Raw genomic sequence first — 23012 nt, forward strand, 5'->3', positions numbered from 1 at the left:
GCGGCGGGCAGGCACGGCGCGGCGGGGCACCGCCTGCACCCCGCAACAAAGGGCCGGAGCAGGAGGTGAGCGGCGGGGGCGGCGCCGGGGCTCGAACCTGCGGCCCGGGGCGGTGGGAGTGGCCGGGGGCGCGTCTATGCAAACGACGCCCCCCGCGGCGGGCCCGCAACGGGGCCCAGTGGGGGCCGGGCCCCGCCCGGTGCCCGCCCCGCCCCGCCCGGCGCTCACGGGCCGGGGCCGCGGCGGCAGTCGCGGCCGAGAGATGGCGGGGGGCCGCGGGACCCCGGCGCGGCGCTGAGCCCCGCCGCCCTCCTCACCGCCCGGCCGCCGCCGGGACCCCCGCGGAGGTAAGAGCGGCGGCGGGCGGCGGAGCGGATGCCCGGCGCGGGGGGCGCCCCGGGAAAACTTTCCGCCGCTCGGAACTCGCGCGTGTTGGTCCCCCCCGCCGCAACTTGCCGGTGAAGTGGGCAGGTGGGGCTTGGGCTGGTGCCGGCGGTGAGGTGCTGGGGCCCCATCCCCGAGCCGGCGGCGGCACCGGCTGCGTTGGGGACCCCCGCTCCCCGCCTCGCAGCGGGATTATACCGAGGTGGGGGGACCCTGCCGGTCTCCCTGCTCCCGGGAGCCGCGGCTGGGCAGGCGCGCCCCGGTCCCGCTCGGGGCGGGGGGACTGTCGCAGGGGACGGGGACTGGTAGGACGCTCCCGGGGCATGGGGGTTGCGGCAGGGCTCGGCGGCGAGCGGGTGCCCAGGGAGGGGGTGCCGGGGGAGACACACACGCCGGAGAACGCCCGGCACCCTGGAGCAGGCTGGCGGAGCCCGCCCCGGTGGGACGCCGAGCCCCGGCAGGACCCCGCGCCCCGGCGCTCTGGGGCTCCGCGGAGGACGCCCGGGCGGGGGGCGCAGGGGACAGCCGGCGCTCCCTGGGGACAGGCCAGGCGTGCCAGAGCGCAAAGTTGTGCAAAGTTATTTCCCGTGTGCGCGGGGCCGCGCTGGACATTTAGCGTTACTGTATTATGTTATGGGTTTTTTTTTTTTTCCCCCTATTTTCCCCCCCTTCCCACTGATGGCATCGCGCGCCGTGGCCGGAGGTGGGCCAGGCTCCCCTCCCACTGCCTATCCTGCCTCTATTGCTTTTCCCTCCCAAAATGTTTCCTGCTCTCTCCCGAGGCCGCGGGGAGCAGGCGTGCAGGCAGAACCCCTGGGCCCCCCGGGGTTCTCCCGAGGCATCCCCTCAGCCCTCTTTGGGGGTTCGATCCCCAAAAGGAATCCTTGTTCCAGACGAGAAAACCTTTCCCTAATTGCTTGGGCTCGGCGGCGCTGGGTTGACCAGCCTGGGGAAGGGGCGATAAAGCCGAGTGGGATTATGATCTTCCTGCGGCAGCACAAGCAATGGCCAAACTTTAATTGCTAAAAAACTCCCTCCAAGCCCAGACAGCCCGGGGGCTGGAGGGCAGGAATGTGGCCGCTCTCCCCTGGAGTTCTTCGTTTCCCCCGAGTGCAGATGACCCTGGAAATGGACATTTCCTGGCCAAGGTGCACTCCAGTGGCCCGTTTCCCTTTTTGCTTCCTTGGAATTTGCCTTTCCCAGCCGGGTCTCTGTGCCCCCCACTCACCGCCGGCCCTTTCCCCTCTCCTCGCCCTGCGCTTGCTGCGCTCCCCTCCTCTCCCTCTTTTCCTTTGTTTGCCATCTCGCTCCCTGTCTCTGACGCGTACGCCGCTCCATCCAAATGCAATAGTAGGATTTGCCAGAATTATTTCCTAAAGCTGCCGGGGAGAGGGGGGAGGTTTGGATGGAGGGGGGTTATTTAACTGCAACCAACTGGAGTTTTGGCTGGTGGAGGAATTGGGGGTACAGGCTGTCCCGGCCTGGCGCTGATGGGAAGGGCAGAGCCTGGGAATGGGTGGGAGAAGGGGGAAGGCAGCCTGAAAAGGGACCGAATACCAGTACAATGGAGCAGAGCTGGGTGTGCTCAGGGACAGAGGAGCAAATTGAAATATTTACTGACCCCAAAGGCAAGAATCAGAAATAAAAATACACAGCCCCAGGGAACAGCAGTGCCACCACACTCGGGGTCTTGCCCTGCTGCTGGTGACAGTGCTGCTGCCCTTGCCCTGCTTGGGGCTGGGGCTGGCGGTGTGGGTGCTGTGCACTGCAGGAGAGGTCAGCTAGACCACCCGGGTGGGGTGCGGGATTGTCCCCCTCGCAGCTCAGCATCTCTCTCCGGGGTGCCCCAAATGGTTCCCAGCTTCTTTGGGTGTGCCTGTCCCCTGTGGGGCTGTGTGGTGGCAGCTGGCAGAGCCCTGGAGGGCATGGCTTCACTGGGGTGTCACACTGGGGACCCCTATTCCCACAGAGCTGACCCCCTTTTGCTGGGCTGGCTGGATATTCCCCACATGCCTGAGCCCACCCGGATACTGTGGTACAGTGCATCCCACCCAGGAATGCAGCTCCCTAGGGTTTCCCACCACGGGCCTCCTCCCAAATCCTGCCTGAAGTGCCCTGGAGACCCCCAGGAGGGTGCTGCCTCGGGAGAGGGGCCTGACCCAGGGGATAGTGTGTCCAGGAGGGGCAGTGGGGTGCACGGGGGGCACCGTGCACCGTGCCATGCCGGGGTGCATGTGTGGCTTGCTGGAGGCAGCTTGGCGGACTCTGCTCAGTGCCGGAGCCCCAGGGAGTCCAGCTGCCTGGCACACAGGCAGGGCTTTTTTTTTTCCCTCTTCTTTTTCTTCCTCTTTTATTTATGAATTTTTTTTTTTTTTGTACGTTCTTGGAATAATGAAGTCCAGATTTCCTTCATGTTGGAAAGATTTGATCCCAGCTCTGCTTGCTGTGGCTTTGCTGGGGGCTGGGAGGAGAGGTGGAGAGGCAAGGGCTGGAAGTGGGACTCCTTTAGGTGCCGGGGCAGGAAAAGCCAGCCCAGTGGGGGGCTGGGGATGCTGCAGCTGAGGGGGGTGTGAGGAGGGATGGAGGGCTGCTCTTCACCTGGCCAAGGCTCGCCAGCTGGGGTGGAGGAGGGTGCTGCAGCGGCTCTCGCTGCGCTTGCCTCGCCCTGCATCCTCACCGGGGAGGTGAGGCTGTGGCCCCCTGATTTGTCCCCCCTGCCCCCCAGTCTGCAGAGCAGAGTTCAGCCTCCCGGGCCTGGCTTCCAGTCCTCCCCGGAGGATGCTGCGTGCCAGTGGCTGATGGAGAGCGGGATGTGGGGCTTGTACCCCTCAGGGGGGTGGTGGGTGCAGTGAACTGACATCCCTCCCACGTGTGCCCTCCTTGGCAGGCTCGGCTCCCCCAGACTCCCCTCGATCTCGGCGCCCAGGCGCGTGCCCACCATGCCCGTGGTCGGTGTCCTGCTCTGGGCCACCCTGCTGACTCTGGGCTGGCGGGCTGCCCATCCCAAAGACCACGGCTTCGCTACCCCCAGGGTTCAGCTCTCCTTCAAAGGTAAGAGTCTGGTTGTTGGAGTGGGGGGCAGGGTGGGACCCTAAGATGGAGGAAACCACGGGCACCCCAGCACAGGCTCCTTCTCCTCCTCCTCCTCCTCCTCCTCGCTTGGGGGGCGTCAGCGATCTGCACCCTCCGAAATCTCCACGGGGATCCATATTCAGGTGTGGCTGAGCTCCTGATCTGCGCCAGCACACGCAGTCTTGAGGGGCTGGTAGCCTGCCTAGTCCCCCCAGTCTGCTTCCTGTTGTGGGTGGGTGGCTCCCTCCATCTGGCAAAGCTGGGTGCTGAGGTGCAGGAAGCCCCCCCGGCAGCACCCCGATTCCAGACAGCAGCTTGACGCCACCCCGACCCCCCCAGCTGGTATTAACGCCTGGGAGCTGGCAGGGAGCCGGGAGAGGCAGGAGGGGAGGGTGCTGGGTGGGGGGAAGGGGCTTAACCCTTTCATACCGGGGCTGCTTAGCCCACCCAGCCACTCTAGGAGCTGTGGGGGGACCGCTGGGTCAGCTTTGGGGTGCACATTGGTGGAAGGGTTTGTCTTGAGCTCATGTTTTGAGGTTGCTGAGCAGGGCAGGCTGAGGCTGATGAGGCAGGTCCCGGGGCTGCAGACCTTGAGGAGCAGAACAGAAATTGTTCCTGCTGGGGGCTTGCCTGCTTGGATGTGTGTCAGGAGGTGACAGACACGAGGAGTCTCATGTCTGCCTCCCCTTAGGGTCTGTGGGAGAGCTGGGGCTGTGCTGCCTGTGCCCGTCCTTTGCTGTCCCACTGTGCCTTTGCCCTCTGGTCACCTACTGAAGCTGTGAGCCCAAGGATGTGGTGGCAGAACTGATGGTGAGCACAGCAGAACCAGGCAGGAGGGGCTGGGGGGCTGACAGCAAACACGGTGAAGCAGCAATAGCCATGGGTGTTACAGGCTGGTCTTGACAGAAAAAAATGGCTGGTATGAAGAGTCTGGGGACAAGTTCAGGCTGGAAAGCAGTGAGCAAGTTCCTCCCCAGAGGCAGGCACCACTTTCCTCTCCAAACAGTGTTTTTGGAGGTTTTTGGGGGCTGCTAAGGCACTTTAGCTGCTGTACAAATGCTTCCCCACCTTGGCTTAAAACACCTCTTCCTCACAGCTGTGAGGAGGGGAAACTCCAGCAAAGTCCCAGCTGGACCTGGTGCCCACTGCCACGGTGTGCTCCAGGAGTGAAATTAATTCGGGATAGGCATGGTTAAGCTTGCTGTGCCACAAGTTAGGGGCTGGTTTGGGGTTGGTTTTTTTAGCCCCAGCTGTTTGGAGCAATGGGTCCTGGCTGTGCTCAGGATCTCCAGTCCTCCCTCCTGCCTGAGGTGGTCTGGCAGGGCTCTCCCTGCCCTTGCTGCCTAGAGGGGGGAGTTGTGGTGGGAGAAGGGCTGATTTGCCCTTCAAGGACAAGGGTGGCAGTGGTGGAGAATTCTCCCAGGGTCTTCCTCGAGGGCCAGCTGGGAGCCACACACCAAACTGCTGGTGAGCTCCCAGCTCCTGAGTTGATCATTTGCGTGCAGCCTCCCTGAAGCCAGAGAATCATGAGATATGGGGTGACAGTGGCACTTCGTGGATGGTCCAGCCCCTTCTCTTGCCTGAAGAGGTGGGGATGATACCCAGATGTCCAGCCCCAAACCTCCCAGTGCAGCTGCAGACAGTGGGGTTGGGTGTGATGCGTCTGGCCTGGGGGACATTGGTGTGATGAGTTTGGCTGGGCTCTGCTGTCAGGGATGGCTGTGGTGCCACAGGGGACCAGGTGGCTGTGCAGCCACAGCTGCTGGGGTTGGGGTGTGGGTCTCTAGCAGAGCTCCCCTCTGGCTAAAGCATCCCAATGCCAGGGTGGGATCGAGGTGGCCTTGTGGCCAGGATGCTGGGGAAGAAGCCGCCATGTCCCCAAGTGTGTCCCCCGGCGCCTTGCCTGGGCGGCCGTGCTGCCTGGAGCCCTGCCAGCTGCGGGAGCGTCTCTGGGTTTGTTTGCCTTTGCTTGTTATCGCGCGCCAGAGGTTTGTCGCAGCTCCCCGGGGCCTGCGTCATCCTCCACGGAGCCCCGGCGTCTGAGTGCATTAAAAATATACATCTATAAAATACTGAAGTGATAGGAAAGGGGTGGGAACTGAGCTGCTGTGCCCTGGTGCAGGGTGATGGGCTGGGCAGGGTCGGTCCTCGCCCCATCCCGTCACCCCTGTGGTCTCTTTACGTCTGTCCTCCTCTCAAGGCTTTCCTGTCCGTGTGTCGGCAGGAGGAAGGTGACCAGCATGGAAAGAACAGTGCTGGGAGCGGCTCCGGCACAGCTCCCTTTTGCCAACAGCTCTTCCCAGATCCCAGCCCAGTGCTGGCCAGAAATAGGGTGGATATTTTTAATCATCTCCGTGCTAACAATTCACTCACTCCCCACACTGCTGTACACATCCTGCGGTCCCCTCTGCTCTGGGCCTTCCTCCGGGCCGGGGGCTGAGGCTGGCCAGAGAGGCTGGCCCATTCCCCACGAGGATGCAGAAGGTGATGGTGATGATGGTGATTCATCCCTCCGTGTCCTGCTCCCTGTCCAGCGTGGGAAAAGAGTGCGGGAAGGAAGGGTGGGCTCTGGCCCCGCATCACGGCGGGAAGCCCTCGAGGTCAGGGCTCTCCGTGGGGCTTCCAAACGGGAGCTGCTTCCCGCAGCGAGGGGAACAGCCGTGCTGGCACCTCTCGGAAAAGCTGTGGCTGAGGTCCAGCCGGGGGCAGCCCTGGCGGGGAGGGGTGGGGTGAGAGGCAGGGCAGTTCCTGCAGGGGAAAAAAATTACTTTAAAAAGAATGAATTGAGCATGGAGTCTCCTCTGGGCTCCACTGCCAGCCCCCTGCCTGGCCTCTCTCCTGCCTGCCTCCTACCTCAGTTTACCCTCCCACCCCGCTGGCATCTCCACCGGTGGCCAGGAGATAGCGGCACGCTTGATCTGGGCCAGGGGGTGGCAGATGGCTGGAGAGGAGCCCGGATAGGGGACCATGTCCTGGGGGCCGCCCAGGCGCCCTCCTAAGCTGCTGCAGCTGTGGGCACTGCTTGGTGACAGCAGGATGGGATAAACAGGAGGGTGCGAGCAGGGCCAAGGGCTTAGGGACAGCCAGTGCTGGGAATGTGCTGGGGACACTGGCACTGTTGGTCCCCAGCCTGGTGTGAGTGCCCCATGCTGCTCCTCAGACCCTGTAAAGGTCAGGGGGATGCACAGTCCCCTTTCCCGTGCCCTAAGGGGCGGGGACATGGGGCTGAACCCTGTGACCCCTAAGAGGATTTCCTTGGCTGGGACAGTGGGGGGCTGCGGCAGAGCCCCTCCACCCGCTGGGACCGGCTGCTGCCAGGGCTGAGCTCCCTGGCTCCGGCTGCGAAGCTCCATAAGCTCCTTAAACCCTCCCCCCCCCAAAACCCTGTGCAATTTCAGCTCCCCCCCCCCAGCCTATATCTAATAAGCTAGTTATCCCTCAAATTAACAATGCTCCTTATGGAACAGCATGGCCCTTCCCGGGGTCCTGGCAGGGGTGTTGTCCCCACTCCAGTGCTGCTCGTGCACGGAGCAGCCGCAGTTTCCACCCGGCACCGTGCCCTCCCCTCAAGGGCTGCGGAAAGAAATAATGTCCAAACATTAAACAAAAGAGCCCAAAGAGCAGTGGGTTGGGGCACCTCAGCTCAGCACTTTGCTTTTGGGGTGATCAAAGTATTTTTTTTTCTGAAGCCAGGCTCTTTCCTGACAGGGATTTTGTGCTGCTGGAGCATCCCTCGACCCAGCCAAGAGCCTGGTCTCCACTGCACAGTGATGCTTGGTGGGGACAAAGTCCCCCTCGCAGCGCTGCTCGTTGGGGCACATGCACACACCAGCGCATGGGGCAGGCTGGCCCGGGGATGAATCAGCGGTTTCCGCTGAAAAAAATGTGGGTTTTCTTTTTTTTTTTTTTTTTATATTTTTTTGATTGTTTTTTGGCTTGCGCCCAACCTGCCGGGCTGCGATGGCTGCGGGGAGCACCCGGCCGGCACCTCTTTCATCCCGAGGGATTTGACCCGGCTGCAGCACCTGTCCTCTGCCGCGGGTGCCGGCACGGGCGATGCTTCAGGGGGGCTGGAGATGGTCGGGGCTGGAAGGCAGCAAGCGGGAACAGGAGTTATTTCATCTCCCAAACCCCTGCAAGGCAGCTTCGGTTTCCTCCCACCTGTGAATCGGTTAAATGGGAAAAGAGCTTGGCTGGGGGCCACGGAAACTCTCTTATTACATGTAATTAGCTTAATTACATCATAAATAACCCATCAAGGGGTAGCGGAGTGACGCTCAAACAAATAAGCAATTCTGCTTTCATCGGACGACCCACCCAGCTCTTTGATCAGCCCCAATAACAACAAATGCTTTAACCACGAGAGGGGACACATCCAGCCCCCTATCCCTCTCCTGGCATTGCTCCCCATCCTGCCCCTCTGACGCATACCCAAAAAGCTGCATCTCAAATTCCGAGTAGGGAAAAAAATTAGTAGGGAACATAATCAAAATTTGGGGCACGCTTTTAAATTTGTGGGATAAAACGCTGCAGGATGGAGATGGGATTTATCCCTGCTGTGCCAGGCTCCCTTGGGATCAGTGCTGGGCTTTTCCATCGGCATTTAAAGTGAATTCATTCTTCCCCATGCAAAGAAAGGGCTCCCGAAAGGCGCTGGCTCCGCCAGCCGGGGTGGGGGGGAGTGGTAGGGGGGGGCGGGAGTGCGGTTATTGAATATAAACACGCTGTGTAATTTACATGCTAATTATGTTGAATGCGTTACAAGCCCATAATTAGAATCTAATTAGGTGAGAGCGCCTGTAATTGGTTTTGAGGAATGCAGTGATGGTGCACCTGGGGAGGTGACCCGCTCGGGTTGTAATGGCATTAACTCTTTATGCGGGTGCCCTGGTGATGTTTGGGGGAGTCGGGAGGATTTGAGGGACTGGGGTGGGGTGAGGAGTCCCACGGGGTGCGCGGTTTATCGAGAACCCCCAAAATCTCCCTTTTGCTTCGGAGATCAGCACTGGTCTCCGTGCCACTGGGTGATGAATAGGGACCACTCACCCCTGCCCGATGGGGGCCAGTGGTGACAGTCAGCAACGGTGGACAGCTGCCGGAGCTGGGAATGCAGCCCGAAATTGGCATTGCAGGAGGAATTTGGCTTTGCAGAGCGTGCAGTCGGGCGGTGGTGCCGCGGGCAAAGCAGAGCATCGCGCCTTGTTGCCAGCCCTCGGGCTCCTGGCCGCCGGCATCGCTCGAGGGCGCGGGGTAATTACAGCTCAGCGCCCAAGGACACAAAACGATTGCGGGCAGGCGAGTCCCGGGGGGCTCGGTGAGGGCTCTGCGGAATGCTGTGATGGGACGGTCCCCACGGAGGCCACCCTGGCTGTGATGCCGAGCGGCTCCTGGCTCCGGTGCTCGGCAATTAAAACAGGATTAGGCTCCCGGCCAGCCGGGGAAGCTCTGCCGGTGCCGGGATTGGCAATGGCAAAGCAGGAGGGAATTTGCTCGTTGGGGCGCATCGGCCAGTGAGGGGGCTTCTCCAGCCCGGCCCGGGCCCCTGCCCCACTCCATCCCCAGGGACAGCCATGGCTGCTGGGGGCAGGTTTGGGGGTACAGTGACACTGGGGGATTAGGCAGTGCAATGGAGGTTTGGGAGGTCAGAGGTTGTGGCAGGGTCTTGCCCACCCCGCCATTGTCTTTGCAGAGGGCGTTACGGGGCAGCGGGTCTGTCACCGCCCTGCTTTGGGAGTGCCCCCTCTGATCGCTGGGCCGTGGGGGGTTGAATGGAGCCACCGGTGGGGGTCCAAGGCTCTTTGTGCTACTGGCCCTGTCCCCTTCCAAGCCCTGGAGACGCCCATCCTAATGGATGTGGGGCTGTCACTGACATGGAGCCCTTCACCAGCCAGTGTCCCGGCACTCCAGGATCCCAGGGCTGTTGGTGCTGGTGTTCCCAGGCTTGCCAGGGATGACAGATGAGGGGCTGTCCTGGCATGGGGCCTCCTGTCCAGTTTAATTGCCATCCCTGTCTCTGCCTGCTGCAGGTGTCTCTGTCCTGAGTGGGAAGCCTGGGCATGCAGTTCCATCATTGGCAGCTGGGGATGAGCTCTTCTGCTCTGCCTGTGTCACTCACTGCCAGAGCCACCCTGCCCTTTCCTGCCTCCCGAGCTCTGGTCCCCACTGACACCAGCATTGCACTGAGGGAAGCACCAGCACACAGAGTGTGGGGCACACACGTGCACACACACAATGTATGGGCCAGTGGGGCAGCTTCAGGACATAGGACAGGCGGGGACCAGACCCAGTGTGCCATGGCACAGTCAGGGACCGCTACAGGACAGGCTGGGGGCGCCATGGGTGACATGTGAGCCAGCGCCAGCAACAGGGAGCATCTGGAGCCCACATGGGCCAGGCAGAAGGAGGAGCCTGCCGTGGGTGGGTGGGTGAGCGGATGCCTGGCCCCCCATCCTTGGCACTGTTCCACTGCACCTCTGCCATGGCCCCCCTGCCTGCAGCCCAAATTCCAGCCCTTGCACATGCCCACCGTGCTCATCCTGCCATCCAGCCCTGGCAGACAGGCAGGCCCCCAAGCCCCCAGGCCAGGAGAGGTTCATGTCACATCCCGTGACGCCGTTTCCCACAGGCAGCTCCGATGGTTCCCGCACTGTGTGTGTGCTCTGGCCTCACTGCCACGGCTGAGCGGGTCCAGCATCTGCGCAGGTGCGGGACTGGGGACCATCAACTGCTGCCAGCTGTGGGACAGAGGGGTTGCCCTGGATGGGAAGATACCCTGGGGGCACCTGTGGGACATTCCAGTCCCTTGTGCAGCCAGGAGGTGGGAGGTCAGGGGGAATCTGCAGGCATTTGGCCTCCCGCTGGGAAGGGAAGCTGGCTGCTGGAGCCCTGCCAGGTGCTGCCTGGAAGCATGTGTGATTCTTCCTGACACTGACCTGCAGGACCCTGCTCTGCTCCTCTCCAGGAAGGGTCCCCAGAGCTGCTCCCGGTTGCTGCACAGGACACCCCTGTGCATGGAGGGACACACTCCACAGGGTGAGGGTGCTCATTGGATCAGTGTATCATGGATGTGGCATCTGTTGGCTGTTGGTAGCATCCAAAGAGGATGACAACGCCAAAGAGTATGGCGTCTGGGGCAGATGGCATCCCATGAGGGTGACATCCAATGGCTGAGGATGGCATCTGACTGTTGTTTGTGGCATCCAAAGAGGGTGACACCTTTTAAAAGCATGGCATCTCCAAAGGGATTGGCTTCAGAGGCTGATGGCATCACGTGGAGGTGGCATCCAATGGCATCCTAAGAGAGGAGCACGTCCAAAAGGAAGCATGTGGGGAAGATGACATCCCATAGGGATGGCATCTGATGGCTTTGAGTGGTATCCAAAGGGGTAGCAGGGCAGATGTCATCCCATGGGGGTGGCGTCTGGTATTTGGGGGTGGTATCCAAAGGGGGTGACACCTCCAAGGGGAGTGACACCTTCAGAGTGGCATCTCCAAAGAGGTGGCCTCCAGGACAGACTGTATCCTGTTGGGGCAGGGTGCTCTGTCTTACTCGTGCCCTGGCCCCTGCCGCGTGGTTCTTGGCACTGGCCCACATCATCTGCAGCACTTCTGACTTCCATCTGGCTGCCTCGTTCCACTTGTGAATATTCATGACCCTCATTATCCTCTTTCACTCCTTGCTCCCACACTTAGACTAAAAATAACTTTCCAAGGGGGGATGGGGTGGGCGGGGTGGGGGAGAGGCTCATCATCTCCCCTGGAGCTGGTTCCTTGGGGTCCCAGCTCTCCCATGCTAGGAGCCAAAGGCTTGGCTGGAACATGGGGTCACAGTGCAGGAGGGGGATGATGCTGGAAATTTTGAGAGCTGTGGTCTCTGGGCTGAGGTGGCAGAGAGCTCCAGCCTCCTGCCCCATCTCAATAGCAACCTTCGCTCCCTGCTGTGGGTTGCTGGATCTCCTGAACCCAGGTTCTGATGATTTCACTTCTGGCCACTCTTGGTTGTCACAGCTGGCCATGAGCATCTCTGTCATTGTCCCTTGTCCTGCATGGAGGTGGCAGTATCATGGTGCTCATGGAGTGGAAAGTGGGCACCTCTTCTCACAGGGTGTCCTCCAGCTGGGCCCAGGCTTGGACTCAGGGAAGGCATTGGTGGACACAGGGGTCCCTGTGGTACTGACACCTTCCCTTTTCACCCTGTAGAGCTGAAGGCAACAGGCACAGCACATTTCTTCAACTTCCTCCTCAACTCCAGTGACTACCGCATCCTGCTGAAGGATGAGGACCACGACCGCATGTATGTGGGCAGCAAGGACTATGTTCTCTCGCTGGACCTCCACGACATCAACCGCGAGCCCCTCATCGTAAGCTGCCAGCACAGGGCAGGGCGGAGTGGGTGGAAGGGGGTAGTTGGGCACTTTGGGGACCTTTTGGATGCCAAGGCAAGAGCTCGATGGGCATAACTGGTGCTGGTGGGGCCAGGTGGGAGTCCTGGTCTCCCCTGGATTGCTGTTTCCACAGATCCATTGGCCCGCGTCCCAGCAGAGGATCGATGAGTGCATCCTATCAGGCAAGAACAGTAATGTGAGTAACCACCATGAACCCCCTTCTGGTAGTGGAGTGGGGCTGGTACCTGGCACTGGAGTGGGATTCATGTCCCTGTATTCTACTCTGAAAAAGCCACCGCCTAGCATGTCGAGATGGGGTGGCATTCCAGGGTGTTGCAGTGTCCTGTCACCCATTGTGTTGCAGCCAGGCAGGTCCTGGAGAGCTTTCTGGGCAAGTAGGAGGCCAAGCTCCCCGTGCTGCTTCCTCCTACCAGCCAGGGCTGGGCCCTCCGGCTTGCCGGCTTGTGGCCCATGCCAACCCCTGATCCATGCTGTCCCATGCCACATGCCATCCAGTGACGTGTTTCATCCCATGCCCTCACCAACACAGCCCCATGGCAATCTATAGCCCCCGTGCTTGGGTTGACACGTTCTCCTCTGCTTCCCAGGGGGAGTGCGGCAACTTCATCCGCCTGATCCAGCCCTGGAACCGGACACACCTCTACGTGTGTGGCACTGGCGCCTACAACCCCATCTGTGCCTTTGTCAACCGCGGGCGCAAAGCCCAGGTGAGGGGCGGGAGGGATGGGGGTGCTGAGCTGGTGTCTGGCACGGCGGTGCTGGCACAGCCACCGGGGGACTGCAGTGGGGTGGGTGCTTGGCTCAGCTCTGCTGGCTGCTGGGGGGGTTGGGCACTGAAGACTGTGGGCAAGGGCAGGCTGGGGATGACCGTGGCTAACAGTGTTGTGCTGCTGAGTGGGGCCAAGCCATCTCCACAGACCAGGGACTTCTCTTCACGCTGGAACTTGGCTGTACTCTGATGGCAGCTTCCACACAAGGTGCCCTCCCACCCTGCTGGCTGCAGCCACTGCTGGATCTCCACCGGGACGAGGGACATGTCAACACAGCTTCCCACTTGCTGCCAGGCTGCTGAGCTCCTCACCGTAGATTCCAAGGATTCCAGCACTGGTGCTGCTCAGGGAGGACTGTGCAGGGATTGTGCCAGCTCACGTGGCCATGTCAGGAACATCCCCGGATGGATGTCACCCAGCACCAAGGACCACAACGTGCAGTGAGAGGGTGGCATCAAAGCTGCATACCACCAGGCAGGGTGTGTGGAAGACAGAGGAGCATTTTCAGGACAGCCTTGGGAGAGAGCCAGTCTCTGCAAGTAGCAGCATGAATATCCCAGGGGTCCCAAGCCCTGTGAGATGTCTGTTCCCTCCGTGCTGGAGTGACAGGTCCCAGGCTGTGTCTTCTCCTGAGGCTGGAGAGGGAGTCACCAGCCCAAAGTGAGGGAGGATCACGGCGCTGGATATGAAAGACGGGCGTCTGCCTCAGAGCCCCCAAACCTGGGATGGGCACTGAGAGAAGTGGATGCTGCTCAGACCATTCCAAAATGGGATTGGATTGGGACTGAACTGGGGAGTGGCAGCATATGAGGAGGACCTAGGGTGCTAGTGCAGTTGAGGACAGCACTAGTTATCCAGCAGAGTCGGTGGCAGTGTGGAAGTGTTCAGTGACCCCGTGGTGCTAATAGCTTTGGTGGTGAGGCATTACTCATCAACGCAGGAGGAACAAGGTGGCAGGTGCCATTTTTGAGCTCCCAGGTGTGAGCCCAGCCTGGCTGGCAGTGGGCAACCATCTCTCAATTCTCTCCTACCCCATGCTAAGGGCACACCAGTTCTGTGGGGGAGAGCAGGATCCATCCTGGAGAAGCTCCTGCTGGAGGCCAGCCCAGCCCGGAGCCTCAAGGAATGCAGGGGGACAGCAGTGCTGCTGCTCAATGGGCATCCATCACCCCAGCTCTTGGGGGTCCCCTGCTCACCCCTGCCCTGGGGGTCCTTCCCCTGCCGGCGCTAACTCTCTGCCCTGCTCCTTTTCCCCAGGGGTTCCCGCCGAGCCAGCCGGGAGGCCGGGAAAGCAGATCCACCGACAGCCCCCTCAGCCCGAGACCAGCACAAAGCAAGGTGGGAACCGGTCTGGGAGCCCGCCGCAGCCGTGCCCACCTGTCCGCAGGGGCACACCAGAGCCACGGGCTCCTTCATCCCGCTGGCATGCTTCCGACCCCTGGGCCGGGCACCATACCCTTCCCTCCCAGCACAGCATCTCCCGGCCACCGGCCTGGCGTCGGCTTTCCTTCTCTCACTAACTCCCTCCCAGTCCATGTAGGATCTCCCCCGTGGGGGACACTGTCAGGGATGGTGGCTCTCCACCCACCACTGACTTTACCTGACTCCAGGCTTGCTGTGTCCCTTGGAAGTGGCACCATGTGTCGGCAGAGCCACAGGGCTTGGAATGATTCAGGGGAGGATGCCAAAGTAATGTGCAGAAAGTGTTTGAGTAGGGCCTACAGAAACATTACTGAGCAGCTGCTTCACCTTGCCCCAAGAGGGGCTTATGTCATCCTGGCAGTCAAGTGCACTCAGGGAGGTGACAGCATCCCCAGCTTCTGGGAGCAGCAGTGTGCAGCCCACCCTGACAGTGTCACCCCCAAGCCTCTCCCCTCATGACTAACATGGGCCAGTGCATGGGCTGGGGAGCATGGGGGATGTGGGCACCCTGGTGCAGCCTGGGGCTCCCCCAGCTCCTCGGGTGGTCGGGGGCAAAGGGTGATGCTTGGCAGTGAGCATCTCTGAGACTGCGGGCAGCTCCTGCTGCCGGTTCCCCAGTGCCAGCTGGGAAATGCCGATGCCATTTTAGCCCCCTCAGGTCACCCCTGCTGGGGAGAGGGTGTATGTCCCAGCAGGAGCTCCCTGGGGGCTGCCAGCACATGCTTCCTGGCAGCTCTGGTGCACTTCAAGGTGTGTTAGTCGATCAGCAATGCCAGCACCACAATGGCTCCTGTGTTGCCTGACCAGGAAGGTGAGATGGTGCAGCCAGTGCCAGGGCTGTGCTGGAGAGAGCGAGGTTGTCCATGTGAGGTGTTTGCCCACTTCAGAAGCGGGGAAAGAGTTGGGCAGAGGCATTTGTGATGGTGGTACAGACTGCACAGTGCGTGGTGCAGATGGTGAAATATGGCTGTGCCCATCTCTGGGTATGGGTGCCCCAGGAGGAGCTGGTGTGAGCAAACACTCCAGTGCAAGATGCCCACGGTGAGATCCCAGCCCCTCACCCTCTCTTGTACTTCCCAGAGCCTGGGCTCCACCAGGACCCTGCTGGCCTCTCAGTGGAGGGTGGCTCTCACCATGTCTGTCACCCATGTGCCAAAGCCAGGGCACAGGGCCCATGGGCGTCTGCCCAGTTTGGTTGCTTAAGGTCCCCCCATGCCCAGGCTCCCCATGGATGCTCTATGCTGGTGCTTTGTCTCAGGTGAAGGTGGCCCTTATGCCAGGGTGAGGCGTGACATGGCTGGGCCAGCCTGTCCCTGTGTGCCCCCAGCCAGCACTGGCAGAGGATTTTGAATGTGCCTCCAGAGGCAGCGTGTTTCACTCCTGGCTGGGAATGTGTGATGGTGCCAGGGATAGCCACGGGGAAGGCAGAAGTGACAGTAGGGAGGCATGCCATGGAGCAGACACATCATCTCATCGTGTGAAGAAAAGCACTGGAAAATGGCCCCTGGAGAGAGAAGTACAGTGGGTCCAGCAGCCAAGCTGTGCCGAGCTGTGCTGCAGGCCAGGCCCTGCCTGCTGAAGCTGCTGGAGCTGTGTGACCTTGCTGGGCAAGCGGCAATGTGCAGCACAGCCAGCTGGAGTGAAGAGGCAATTTTTCCCAGACCTGGGGGATGGATGCCCCACTTCAGCCTGATGGCTCAGCCAAGTCGCCAAGTGGTGGAGGGCATGGAGAAGAACCCAGCATCTTTAGAGGAGTCACTCACAGGAGCTTCAGCTTCTCAGGAGACCTGCAGACACTTCCACATCTGTCCTCGCTGCTGTGCACCATCCTGGAGGAGGCTGCCTCTCCTGGTGGGTTTTGGGAGCTGTCACATAAATGGAGGAGTGAAAGTCCAACCATCTGCTCTATCTGCTTCCTTCTCCAGGATTATATCTTCTACCTGGAGCCAGACAAGCTGGAGTCGGGCAAGGGGAAGTGTTCCTATGACCCCAAAGTAGACACCGTCTCTGCATTAATAAGTGAGTCCTGTGGCTCCCTGGTGCCAGTGCTTCCTGCTCTGGGCAGAGGGAATATGCAGGCGGGATGGAACAACTGCTCCCACCAGGAGCAGGGTTCCTGCTCCGCCACCCTTTCCTGCTTCAGCTGGCCAGGCACCTGGCCCAGCAGAGGTGGCGATCGTGGTTACAGACCAGTGCCAACCTCCAGAACTCTCTGGGATGGTCACAGGTGGTGGCTCTTGGTTGTCTGGTGGCTACCGGCCAGGTCTGGGGCTGGCAATTGAAGAAGGTGGGTGGATGGGATGAGGTGGGGATTCCTGGCTGACCTCTGCCCTCTGCAGATGAAGAGCTTTATGCTGGTGTCTACATCGACTTCATGGGCACGGACGCGGCCATCTTCCGCACCATGGGCAAGCAGACAGCCATGAGGACGGACCAGTACAATTCCCGCTGGCTCAATGGTGAGTCCAGGTGTCACTAGCCCAGGTGCCCTGGGGACCTCATGGCTCCAGCCTTAGAGATGAGACCTGTCATGTGGTACTGCCTCCTTCTGCCAGAACAGAGACAGCAGTCAGCATGGGCAGGTGGATCAGTGGGTGGGTGGATGGATAGTTGACATCGGATGGATGGATGGATGGATGGATGGATGGATGGATGAATTGATCATGGATAGATGGATTGATGATAGATGAATTGATGATGGATGGATGGATGACTTGATCATGGGTGGGTGGGTGGATGGATGATGGATGAATTGATCATGGATGGATGGATGGATGGATGGGAAGGCACAAGAGCAGGGATAGCTGTATGGGGCAGTGACAGACATGCCTGGAGCTTTGCTGGGTGGCGAGAGCAGACTGGTAAGAGACGGGGCTGGCTTTGCCGGTGTCAGTGCATGGGTTTCTGCAGCGCTGAGATGTCAACCGTGTCGCCTGCAGTCGTGACCCCGAACGTTCATTCTGCCCCCCTCGGAGCACCCCAGCCTGCGGGGCAGCAGCTGAGTAAACAGAGCAGAGCAGATGGGATGATCCTGCCGGGCTGGGGAGCCAGCGGGGTGGTAACCCGAAGAGGGGGAGCTGTCAGCACAGGCTGGGCACTGGCTGATGGATGGCAGGGAGAAGCTTCCTGAGAAGCTTCCATGCTGTGTGGTTCCTTCCTGGGGGGAAGACTGGTTCCCACCACCTTGCTCGTCGAGCTGATGTATCTCTCCAAACTGTGGACCTCAGGAATGCTCCCAGGGACCCCAGAGATGCTTCAAGCCTCTCCTGGTACACTAGAGATCACAAGAGACACCCAGAGATGTAGCTCTCAGTCTGTGACAGTGCTTTTCCAGGAGTGAGGTGATGCTTCAGCGAAGAGGGGCTCAGCATCCTGCTATGACATGGAGCAGCAGTGCCACTGGGCTGATGGTGACATGCTGTGCTGTGCCATTCCAGACCCAGCCTTCGTCCGTGCCCAGCTCATCCCTGACAGCAGCGAGAGGAATGATGACAAGCTCTACTTCTTCTTCCGAGAGAAGTCGGCTGATGCCCCACTGAGTCCTGGGGTCTATTCCCGCATCGGGCGCATCTGTCTGGTAGGTGCAGCAGAGGACAGGCAGGAAAGCAGGCAAGGAAGTGGGCAGGGGGACAGGCAGGGCTGAGCACAGGGGTCTCACTGTTGCAGAATGACGACGGGGGCCACTGCTGCCTTGTGAACAAGTGGAGCACCTTCCTGAAGGCCCGGCTCGTCTGCTCTGTGCCGGGACCCGATGGAATCGAAACACACTTCGACGAGCTCCGTGAGTGTGCGAGGAAAGGGATGGGAGCCTTCTCTACCCTTGCAGGCTTGGGGGGCACCCTGGGCAGAGCTGGGGACATCCCTGCTGCCCCCTGCCTCTTGCTCTTCCATGGGTAACTGCTCTGCCTGTACCCTGGTGTCCCTGCCTACCTTCCCTATGGTGACGCCTCCATCTTTCTGTCCCAAGAGGACGTCTTCATCCAGCAGACTCAGGACACCAAGAACCCTGTTATCTACGCTGTGTTCTCTGCTTCGGGGTGAGTGCTGACCCTCCTGGCACAGTGCAGGAGAGGAGGAAGTCTTAGCTGGGTGGGTGTTGTGGCAATGCCATGACAAAGAGTGGCAGCAGGTCCTTGCCCCCAGGTCAGTCTTCAAAGGCTCTGCTGTGTGTGTCTACTCGATGGCTGACATCCGTATGGTCTTCAATGGGCCCTTTGCCCACAAGGAGGGACCCAACTACCAGTGGATGCCCTACACAGGAAAAATGCCCTACCCCCGTCCAGGCACCGTAAGTACCCCCTGGGCACCACGGGTAGGTGAGCCAGTGCCTGCCAGGCAGCCAGCACCCTCAGACCTGTGCTCAGGTACCAGCTCACCAAGCACTGGTGATGTTTGTGCCGCAGTGCCCTGGGGGGACCTTCACCCCATCCATGAAGTCGACCAAGGACTACCCCGACGAAGTGATCAACTTCATGCGCACACACCCGCTGATGTACCACGCCGTGTACCCCACGCACCGCCAGCCGCTGGTGGTCCGCACCAACGTCAACTACCGCTTCACCACCGTGGCCGTGGACCAGGTGGACGCGGCAGATGGGCGCTATGAGGTGCTTTTCCTGGGCACAGGTACCCACGCCGCGCACCGCGGGGAATGCAGCATGCTCCGGCGCGGCCCCGGAGGGCACGGGCACCACCAGGGCTGGCCAGAGCACGGTGCCCTCCACCGCTAGAGCAGGGTGAGGGGCTGAGAATGCCCCCCTGAGATCCCTGCCCGTCCTCAAGGCTCCAGACTGTTCTTTCCCTGTCCCGATGCCATCCCACAGACCCTACTGTCCTGCCTGGTCCTTCCCTAGCCCAGCTCCTATCCCTGAAGCCAGTGATCCGGCATGATACTTCCCTTCCTAGGGATTCTACTGTGCAGCCTGGTCCTCCCCCTGTCCTGGTACCTGTTACAGGGGCCTCATCATCCAGCCTTATCCTTTTCTGACCCTAGCATCCTTCCAACGTGCTTCCTACTGCCCATGCTAAGCCAATCATCATCCAGCCTTGTGCCTTTTCTGCCCAGTTGCCCATCCCAGAGGCACTGACATCCAGCCCTGTCCTTCCCAGACTTCAATACCCCTCCTGGGGGCACTACCGTCCAGGCCAGTGCTTCTCCTGCTCTTAATGTGCATCCCAGAGCCCCTGTGATCTGTCCTGGTCCTTCTCTTGCCCTGGTGCATGGCTGCATGCTGCTGTGGGCACTCTCTGGCATTCTGGTGGCACTCTCTAGACACAGGTGGTTACCTGAGCTGGCACACTCCAGCCCAGACATAGCTATCGGGAAAGAGATGGGGATGAGCCTGAGGGATCCTTCCTTTCCACAGCCCCAGCAGGGACCCCCTTCACAGACAGGGAGGGCATGGGTGTCCAGGGGTAGCACTGAGCACCTGGGCACTATGGTGTCTTGCAGATCGGGGCACCGTGCAGAAGGTCATTGTGCTCCCCCGGGATGACATGGAGACAGAGGAGCTCATGCTGGAGGAGATTGAAGTGTTCAAGGTAAGGGTTGGCATGTCCTCCATCCTCTGCTGAGTGTTCTTGACCCAGCCAACCAAGCCTTTGGGACACCAGCCAGCCCCTTGAGTTACCAGTCACTCCCTGAGACAGCAGCCAGCCCCTTGAGACATCAGCCAGCCCCTTGGGAGACCAGCTACCTCTTGGCCAGCTCTGGAGGGACTCCAGGCTTTGGTTCTCCTGCCTGCTGCCCACTCACATCTCCCCCTGCCTGCTCTGCCTGCTCCAGCTGCCTGTGGGGGGGTCTGGGGTGCCCACCCCAGGGCTGTAGCATCAGTCCAAGCAGTCATCCCTCCATCTTCTCCATTCCTGCTCTCATCCAGGTGCCAGCACCCATCAAGACAATGACCATCTCCTCCAAGAGGGTGAGTCGTAGCAGAGGCCTGGGTGGGCAGATCCCATCCTGGTCCCAGCTGTGGTGTTGCCCAGCATCACCACGGCACCAGAACAGGATGTTTGCAGGGGTCCTAATGTAGTGGGGATGAGGTAGTATCTCACCCTGTCCTCCTTGTTCCCAACAGCAACAGCTGTATGTGTCCTCGGCCGTAGGCGTGACCCACCTGGCCCTGCACCGCTGTGACGTGTACGGGGAAGCCTGTGCTGACTGCTGCCTGGCCCGGGACCCGTACTGTGCCTGGGACGGCAGCGCCTGCACCCGCTACTCCGCCTCCTCCAAGAGGTACAGCGTGGGCCAGGGAGAGGGTCAGGGAGGGACGCCCCAGCCACAGGCTCCCCCTCTCACCTCCCACATCCCCACAGGCGGAGCCGGCGGCAGGACGTCCGGCATGGCAACCCCATCCGGCAGTGCCGCGGCTACAACTCCAATGGTGAGCGGGGTCTGGCGCGAGGCCTTGCAGCGTGGGGCAGCTGGGAGGGGAGGCTGAGGGCACAGGGCTGCAGGTGGGGACACGGATTCCTTGGCAGGTTTTGTGGGTGGATGTATGGGAAGATACACGGATGAATGGGTGGGTGGGTGGGTGGATGAGTAGGTAGTTGTAGGGAGGAAGATGAACACTGATGAGTGGAAGCATTGGGGATGAGAACAAGCACGGATGAATGGGTCGGTTCACGGATGGGTGAATGTGATGGATGAATGGATGGATGGATGGATATGTTGGGGAGGAGACTGAACAGATTTGAATGGGTGGATAGAGGGATGAATGCATGGATGGATGGATGGATGGATGGATGGACACCCACCCTTGGAGACAGAGTGGGCAGGGGAGAAGTGCAGTGGGGTGGGGGTGACCTGGCTGCCCATGGCCCCCCTGCAGCTAACAAGAACACAGTGGAGGCCGTGCAGTACGGGGTGGAGGGCAGCACAGCCTTCCTGGAGTGCCAGCCCCGCTCGCCCCAGGCCAGCGTCAAGTGGCTGCTGCAGAAGGACAACAGCGACCGGCGGAAAGAGGTAGGGCAGGGCACTGCTGGGGGGGTGCCGGGGGTGCCGGGCGCCAGCCGGCTGAGCCGTGCTCCCTCTCCCCCCCAGCTGCGGGTGGAGGGCCGGGTGCTGCGCACGGAGCAGGGCTTGCTGCTGCGCGCCCTCCAGCTCAGCGACAGCGGCCTCTACTCCTGCACCGCCACCGAGAACAACTTCAAGCACACGGTGACCAAGGTGCAGCTCCGTGTCCTCAGCAGCCGCGCCGTCCACACCGTGCTGGTCCAGGCGGAGACCCCCCCTGGCCTGCCGGGTGCCCCCACTCCCCGCTACCAGGACCTGCTGCAGCTCCTCACTCAGCCTGAAATGGGACTCCTGGACCAGTACTGTCAGGGCTACTGGCGGCACACAGCCGCCAGCCCCCCGCAGCCACTGGCTGGCCTCAAAGCCAAGGAGCAGCAGGACCAGAAGAAGCCTCGAAACCGCCGGAATCACCAGCCAGAGACCTATGGGCATACATGAAACCATCATCAGGGACTTTGCTAGCACAGTGGTCTATTTTTCCCCCCTTTTAATATTAAAAATATCTATAAATATATAAATAAATATATATATATATATATATATATACACATCCACGCACACACACACGCAGACACACGCGCTCCCCACCTCCCAGCTCCAGGGAGGAGCAGGGACCCTTGAGGTGGCTGCAGCCACCATCGCTGTCGTCTCCCCTGCCAAGGACCCCCAGATCCTGTTGTGCAGGAACCATGGGTCACCACAGCCCCTCTTCCACACAGCTGGGGCATGGCACCGTGCTGGGGCATGGATGTCCTTGTGTGGGAGGGGAAGATGCCCTGGGGAGAGCAGGGGGGTGAGGCAGGGGGGAGGCAGTGCCAGACAAGGGCTGCCCACTGCAAGCTGGGCATGGTCATTATAATTTTGTGCCTCAGTTTCCCCACAGGGTTATGGAGGAGCAAGTGCTTTCTTTAGGGAAGCTGTAGACCACCAGGCAAGCTGAGGAGGAGGGGTGAGGGTACACGGCTCTGTCCCCTCCCTGGGGGCTTGGCAGGGGTGAGATGGGACCTCAAGATAGGACCGAGGTGTTCAGGCAATAGTGGGGTCTTGACCCCAGGGTCTTTGGATGGAGAAGAGAAGGAGAAGGGGCCATGCTGGTGTAAAACCTCGAGCAGCTGCTGGTGATTGGTGACAGTGGCACCCAGAGGTCTTTGGGGCACCCAGCCCATCAGCCACCCTCTTTGGGCACCCCGGTGGGTGCGGAGGGTTGTCAATAGTTGTACATGGGAAACACAGGGGTGACCAGGACTGAGTTAGTGCCCCCTGCTGCACTAGGCGCACTCCCAAATAAACACTGGCTTTGGGACAGACGTGGGCGCCTGCGTGTGCTCTGTGTAGGGGACAGACCTGGCCCCCACCACGCAATCCCCTGAGCCCTGCCCCTGGGAGAGCACCGGCTCACTGGTGCTGGGGAGCAGGACAGGGCGTATGGGGAGGTGGCAGTAGTGGGTGCTGCTGCTGGGTGTTGGGATACACTGGGCTGGGCTGGTGGCTGGCCCCACCACTGGGTGTTGCTGAAGGCACTGGGAGCACTCAGAGTCACTCACTGCTGGGGGCACAGGAAAGTACTGGGGACCCTGAGGAAAGTACTGGAGCACTAGGATATAGTACTGGGAGCTGGTACTTGGTGGTACTGGGGGCATGGAGCAGGGGAGGAACTACAGAGGGCACTGAGGGTGGTGGTGGATGATACTGGGAGCACTTTGATACGGGGGTGGTACCAAGCTCCTCTGAGTAGTTCCAGGAGGTACTGGGGTCAGTTCTGAAAGGTCCTGGGCTGCATCGGAGATAGTCCTGGGCACACTGGAGGTTGGTACTGAGCAGTACTGGAAGGACTAGGGGAAGTACTGAGGCATTAGGATCTGGTAGTAGGAGCTGGTACTTGGTGGCACTGGGAGCAGTGGTAGGGAAGTGGTAATGGTTCTAGAGGGGTGCCTGGGGGCTGTA

The 23012-nt window shown here is 60.6% G+C and overlaps 1 protein-coding gene across 2 annotated transcripts; it reads left to right on the forward strand.

Annotated features, from left to right (window-relative positions):
* The first annotated feature begins 208 nt into the window (after positions 1 to 208).
* On the forward strand, positions 209 to 21598 carry SEMA3F (semaphorin 3F). 2 transcript variants are annotated; one of them, XM_068201735.1, is made up of 19 exons: positions 209 to 347; positions 3272 to 3435; positions 11656 to 11816; positions 11974 to 12036; positions 12449 to 12568; positions 13889 to 13969; positions 15979 to 16072; positions 16393 to 16512; positions 17491 to 17630; positions 17720 to 17834; positions 18021 to 18090; positions 18197 to 18341; positions 18457 to 18679; positions 19506 to 19594; positions 19933 to 19974; positions 20131 to 20288; positions 20369 to 20436; positions 20884 to 21017; positions 21096 to 21598. In XM_068201735.1, the coding sequence occupies exons 2-19, from the start codon at positions 3324 to 3326 to the stop codon at positions 21504 to 21506; spliced, it is 2346 nt and encodes a 781-aa protein (XP_068057836.1). In that variant the 5' UTR covers positions 209 to 347; positions 3272 to 3323; the 3' UTR covers positions 21507 to 21598. The 2 variants fall into 2 exon arrangements, with proteins under 2 accessions (XP_068057836.1, XP_068057837.1); XM_068201736.1 differs by lacking the exon at positions 13889 to 13969.
* The last annotated feature ends 1414 nt before the right edge of the window (positions 21599 to 23012 follow it).

Source organism: Anomalospiza imberbis, chromosome 11, assembly GCF_031753505.1.
Source record: "Anomalospiza imberbis isolate Cuckoo-Finch-1a 21T00152 chromosome 11, ASM3175350v1, whole genome shotgun sequence".
Classification (NCBI taxonomy): domain Eukaryota; kingdom Metazoa; phylum Chordata; class Aves; order Passeriformes; family Viduidae; genus Anomalospiza; species Anomalospiza imberbis.

What these genes read in the sequence shown, in the direction of transcription:
- SEMA3F (XM_068201735.1), top strand. Translation starts at nt 3,324, where the DNA reads ATGCCCGTGGTCGGTGTCCTGCTCTGGGCCACCCTGCTGACTCTGGGC. An exon ending in CGAGACCAGCACAAAGCAAG is followed by an intron (nt 13,970 to 15,978) that starts GTGGGAACCGGT and finishes TTCCTTCTCCAG; the next exon opens with GATTATATCTTCTACCTGGA. An exon ending in AACACACTTCGACGAGCTCC is followed by an intron (nt 17,835 to 18,020) that starts GTGAGTGTGCGA and finishes TTCTGTCCCAAG; the next exon opens with AGGACGTCTTCATCCAGCAG.